This window comes from Gavialis gangeticus, unplaced genomic scaffold, assembly GCF_001723915.1.
Source record: "Gavialis gangeticus isolate Ggan-Ray unplaced genomic scaffold, GavGan_comp1, whole genome shotgun sequence".
Lineage (NCBI taxonomy): Eukaryota > Metazoa > Chordata > Crocodylia > Gavialidae > Gavialis > Gavialis gangeticus.
In genome coordinates, this window is record NW_017729000.1 from 15,666,776 (window position 1) to 15,672,290 (window position 5,515).

At 45.4% G+C, this 5,515-nt stretch overlaps 1 protein-coding gene across 2 annotated transcripts in view; it reads left to right on the top strand.

The window, feature by feature from the left end:
* Positions 1-778: 778 nt before the first annotated feature.
* RAD50 (RAD50 double strand break repair protein) overlaps positions 779-5,515 on the top strand; it is a 43,783-nt gene continuing 39,046 nt past the window's right edge. The window contains exons 1-3 of one of the 2 annotated variants that reach the window (XM_019506331.1): positions 779-850; positions 4,381-4,564; positions 5,202-5,285. In XM_019506331.1, the coding sequence (XP_019361876.1) occupies positions 4,436-4,564; positions 5,202-5,285 (213 nt within the window). In that variant the 5' untranslated portion in view covers positions 779-850; positions 4,381-4,435. Of the gene's footprint in view, positions 851-1,159; positions 1,201-4,380; positions 4,565-5,201; positions 5,286-5,515 lie in introns of those variants that run through there. The other variant, XM_019506330.1, reaches the window with a different exon arrangement.

Here is a 5,515-nt window from a genome sequence, read left to right on the forward strand (position 1 = left end):
AATAGACTAATTCTACTGCGCATTAGCACATCACGGTGAAAGCCATGCTAATGCGTTAACATGTAGTAGAATTAGTCTACTGCACATTACCATCACCTAAAAGACGTGCGCTGGCCCTACTGCATAGTACCGCTGATTATGGGGCATTATTTTGTGCTTGTTATTACAGGTACTAAACTAAATGCACCATAATTATGGTGCATTAGTGTACATATAGACATGCCCAGTAAGTATTCTACAACCGACACACACAACCCCAGCCTACGGTGCTGGTTTTCTAGACAAATTCATATCTGTGGTGAATGGAGTGCTCTTGGGAAGTGGGAGGTTGCGAAAACAATAAGATTCCTGGGATATTTTGGTTCCAGCCTATGAACGACTTGAAATATTTGTAAGAGGAAATTGAACAAACTGGACAGAAGCCACTCTAGGATTTGGAAAAGATGTGTCATGTGTTACTTGGGCTTCAGAAACTGCCTGCCATTATTTGGAGCAAGCTAAAGTTTTAAGCTAACTTTACTTACTGGCCAAAATAGTGGAAGATCAAGTTTTGAAATGACTAAGTAAACATCAAGGAAGCAGTATATAATAATCTAAAATAATAATTTTAAAAGCTTTAATACATCCATGTGCAGGTATCCTTCCATAAGTGAGACAAGCCCCAGCCAGCACTAGTAGCTAAGCCAAGGATGGCCCAGAGTCAATGGACCAATTAGCTGTGGAGAAATAATAATAATAATAAATAGTTGTTATGGAAGCTACATTGTGGAAACTGCATATTTTCCTCACAATTTTTCCCTACTTTTATTCCACCGTCCACTTGCAGCGGTGAAAAGAGCAAAGGGCGCAGGTGAGAGGACGAGCTGGAAAAAAGGGACAATTCACAAGGAAGCAAGCGTCCTATAAAGTATTTCAGAGAGTCTTTGTGAGCAAAGAAATGGCAAAAACGAAGCTGAATGCAAGGTCTAGGGTCGCCAGCCCTCCAGGCTCGCCCTGGCGCCCTAACTCTCCAGGACGCTGCGGAGTCACCCAAGCGACGCGTGACAGGGCACTGCGGGCCGCACCACCGCTCACAGAAGCCCGCTGGGGCGATTCAAAGGCAGCCCCGCCCCACTCCCACAAGGCCCCGCGCGCGGGGCGGGCCGGCGCATGCGCAGGCGGACGAGGCCGGGCGGCGGCGGCGGCGGAGCGCGCGGGAAGGGGATGTGCGGGACTCTCCTCCCGGACGAGCGCAGGGGCGCGGTCTCCTTCGTCTCCAGGGAAAGGCCTGCGCCGCCCGCGCCGTAGATTCCCCCGCCCGCGGGGAACTTCCCGCCTGGTGCCGCCTCAGGGGGAGGTGCGGGACGTCCCCTACGCAGAGGCGGGCGCGGGGGGTGGTGCACCTTCTAGACTGACTTCCCTGACCCCGCCAGTCTGCAGGGTGCAAGCCTGAGGCTGGGGCTGCCAGGGGTGGCCTCCACCCAGTATCACAGCATTTAGAGAAGCAGGTCCTTGGCTCCCCTGGGGCAGGTTTGGGTGTGAGGTCGGGAGTGTCAGGGGTGTGTCAGGGCTGCAGGTTGGGGTGGGAGGTCAGGGGTATGTCAGGGCTGCAGGTTGGGATGCAAGGCCTGGGGAGTGTCAGGGGTGCGAGATGTGGGGTGCGTGGGGGCTGTCGGTGTCCCGTGCACAGTTTGATGATGGTTCAGGCAGGGATGATGCTGTTCAGGCAGGGGACTGGAAAAGGTGACCTGGGCGGGGGGGTCCCTTCCAGCCCAACTCCTCTGCGACTGTCTCGCTGCAGAGTGACCTCATGTCCTTCATCCCTGCAGCCCATCCTCCAGGGACCCCTGGCCGTCCTTTCCAGCCAGTGACAATGCCCATCCCCAGTGCCACCCTTGCTCTTCCTATCTCTCATTACCTTCTCTCTTGCCTCTCTCTTTTCTTATTCCTGGAGTATAAATACAGTGGAGTTGCATCATACGTGCATTTAACTTACGTGAATTCATCATATGCGTATGCCCCGGGGTGCCAGTTGTTTTGTATTCACCCTGCAGCTGCCCCCTGCAGCGCTGTGCACGGGGCCAACAGCCCTGCTGGGAAGCTGTGCACACTGGCAGGGCGGGAGTTTTGTGCAGGCTGCCCTGGGCGGGAGAAGCTGGATGGAGGAGGGAGTGGACTGTACCACTGGGCAAGCCCCCTGGCTCCTCTTCACCCCCAACCAGCTCCTGGCACCTAGCATGTGTGCAGCCTGCAGCTGCCCCCCGCAGCACTGTGCACAGGGCCAAGCAGCTACATTGGGAGCAGCCCTGCTGGGAGGCTGTGCACGCTGGCCAGGCGGGAGTTTGGTGCAGGCCAGCTGATTTTTTTCAAGGGTAATTTTGACTATACACAATTTTCGCCTTGCACGCTGACTCTAGAACCTAACCCCTGCGTAAGTTGCGACTCCACTGTAAATATGATTGACCATCAATGAATAGTTGTGGGGGAAAGAGTTGTTTTACCTGTGGCTGCAGTCCTGTAATGACTCCATGTGGGTTGGCCCTTTTGCCCATGCAGTCCTTCAGAAGACAGGGTAGATAGGCCTCTTTATAGGCTAACAGTCTATTTGTAGATATATAAGATATGAACAGATCTCAATATAGCTACAAGGGTTCATCTGCCGGATTATAGCTCTGTGTTTGTAAAGCATGCTGAGTATTTTCTTGTTTCTAAAGCAGACAAAATATTTAGAGGTAAGGATTTCTTAGTGTGGTATCTTTTAATGAACCAACTATGTAGTTGGGATAAAGTTAGACAGGCTTTCGAGTGTAAGACATCTTTATTCCAGTCTCTCAACTACATAATTGGTCCTAGTAAAAGTCCCCCTGCCCCCACCCCAGGAAATCCTTGCCTTTTGTGTAATTTCTGGTCTATCACAGCTATAACATCACTTATATTACCAGAAAATATGTAAAAGCGTTAGGCCTGATCAAACAAGCTGGTATATCATATCATAAACAAAAATAGTGTAAAATAATCTATGTGTACTTCAGGTTTTGGTAAGGCATGTTGAGGATTAACAGCAAAGTTTGGATTTTTTTCAGCTTCCAAGAGAAGTGGTGGTGGCTCCTACCTTGGGGGTCTTTAAGACAAGGCTAAACAAACACCTTGCTGGGGTCGTTTGACCCCAGTACTCTTTCCTGCCTTGGCAGGGGGTCAGACTTGATGATCTGCTCAGGTCCCTTCCGACCCTGCTAACAATGAAACCATGAAGAAAGGTGTTTTCTGTAATTTTGCTTGCTGACTCCTGAGCAAAGCCAGCAAAACAACCCAAACTATTAACTCAGTTTTTAGGTGAGGTTAATTCAGTCTTTTTTGCTAGAAACTTTGCTTGTGGGCTGTATGCAGCCTACGTGGGGTTAAAGTGGCCTGTAGGACTTGTTGGCACAGCCCTGGGTACCCAAGGGGTGAACATTATTATTACCTGCCCCTTCCTCGCTGAGGAATTTGGGGTCTTCTGTCACTGCTGGAGACTCAAGTCTGTGGCAGGAGAGAAGCAGGGCCAAGTGGTGGTGGCATTTGCCCCCTGAATTCTGGAGTAACATCAGTGTAGTGGCTCCAGCAGTTGTATATCACTGCCCTGCTACCAGAGGTCATCATCTGACCTGTGAGAAGTCCCACTGGGGTCTGGATCTGGTGCACAGCGCCAAATAAATGGTATAACCCTGAGTAAGGTCATTTTACATGTGAAGGGGAGTAACACTGTAAATTTCTTATCGTGGCCTGTATTATCTGACGTTTTAGAACAGAAAATCTCTAAATGAAGATTGCCCTAAAGGTATAACTACAAGACAGACTGTAATCCACATCTTCACACATAACAGAGGAATCATATTGCTTCCTTCAGTTACACTTTTTTTCTTTTTATGTTGCAAGGTTTTGAGAGAGAACATGGGTCTAGAATCAAAAGAAAGTAGGGCTGGAAGGGACTTCATGGCGCCATCTCTGCCCCAGCCCCTTGCTCAAGACAGGATTATCCATGACTAAATTATTCCAGTCAAGTGTCTAACTCTTCTGCTCTTGAAAATTTCCAGGGATGGAGATTCCACGCTTCTAGGTAGCCTGATTCAATGCTTGACTACCCTCGGGCAGAAAGTCCTTGCTAATGTCCAGCCTAAATTTCTTCTGCTGCTATTTGAGGCCATTGTTCCTAACCTGTCCTCTACAACCACAGGAAAAGCTTCATCCTATCTCCATTCTCTCTGTAATCACCCTTCTGGCATTTGAAGACTATGAAAAAAGACTCAGTCTTTTCTTCTCCGGACTAAATAATCCTAGGATTTTTTTTTAAGCTTTTCGTCATAAGTATGGTGTTTTGGCACCTCAATTTTTTTTCCCACTAAATTTGCCTTTATTTTACAGGATTTATGAAACTTAAACTCCTGGATTCAGAAAAGGAGAAAAATATTTTGCAGAAATGTCTAAGATTGAGAAAATGAGCATCCTTGGAGTTAGGAGTTTTGGGGTAGAGGACAAAGACAAGCAAATTATCTCTTTCTTGAATCCCTTAACCATTTTGGTTGGACCAAATGGTGCAGGAAAAACGGTAAGACTTTTACAAACACAAAAAGGTATAAATTAAATAATCAAAAGCTCATCATGTAAAAAAATAATCATTTATATGAACTGAAAGGCAAAATAAACCCCACTGACTGATAAAACATTCACGTAATTTTGGCTCCACTTTTCAATGATTCAGCAGCAAGCTTCACAGTAGGCATAGGGAGCTATCAGCATGTATTATAAAATCAAAGTCTTATTCTATAAACAGGTATTAGGGTTTGGGATTTTATTTTTGTTTGGTGTTTTACAGTGTGTTTAGAGCTTTAGAAGTTAGAGAAATAAAGGATGTATTAGATAATCTAATTCATAACTCCTCCAGTTCAGGATTGTGCCCTCTTGTACATTTATTAGTATTTTTGTTCAGTATAGTTTTAACATGTCAAGCCATGGAGTCTGTATTATTTCTCTTAAATGACTATGCTATATTGCTGAATTAAGTTATCATAAAATTTTGTTATTTTTGGAAGGAATACACTTTCTTTATTACATTACTTCTTTTTTTTTTCGCTTGTCATTAAGCTTTTTAAAAATATATTTATGTTACTGCGTTCTCTTGATTCCAGCATCTTGTTTGTTCTCCATTGATATTACTGATGCACATTTATTTTAATTTTCCATAGACTATCATTGAATGCCTTAAATACATATCCACTGGAGATTTCCCTCCAGGTACCAAAGGAAATTCTTTTGTTCATGATCCAAAGGTAAGAGACATGGCAATTTGTATGTCTAAGCACTACTAAAAATATTGAATGAACTCTGGGATGAGAAAAAACAAGGACATTCCTGTAGAATATAATTAGATAAATTAACTGTTCTACCTCAATTAAAAAAACTGAAGGAATAGGAAACTAAGAGAGGGCAGAAAGAAAAAATGACATAGAATTTGTTGTTAGCGTTTTATATGACTTTTCTTGGTTTGTTCCCTTATACT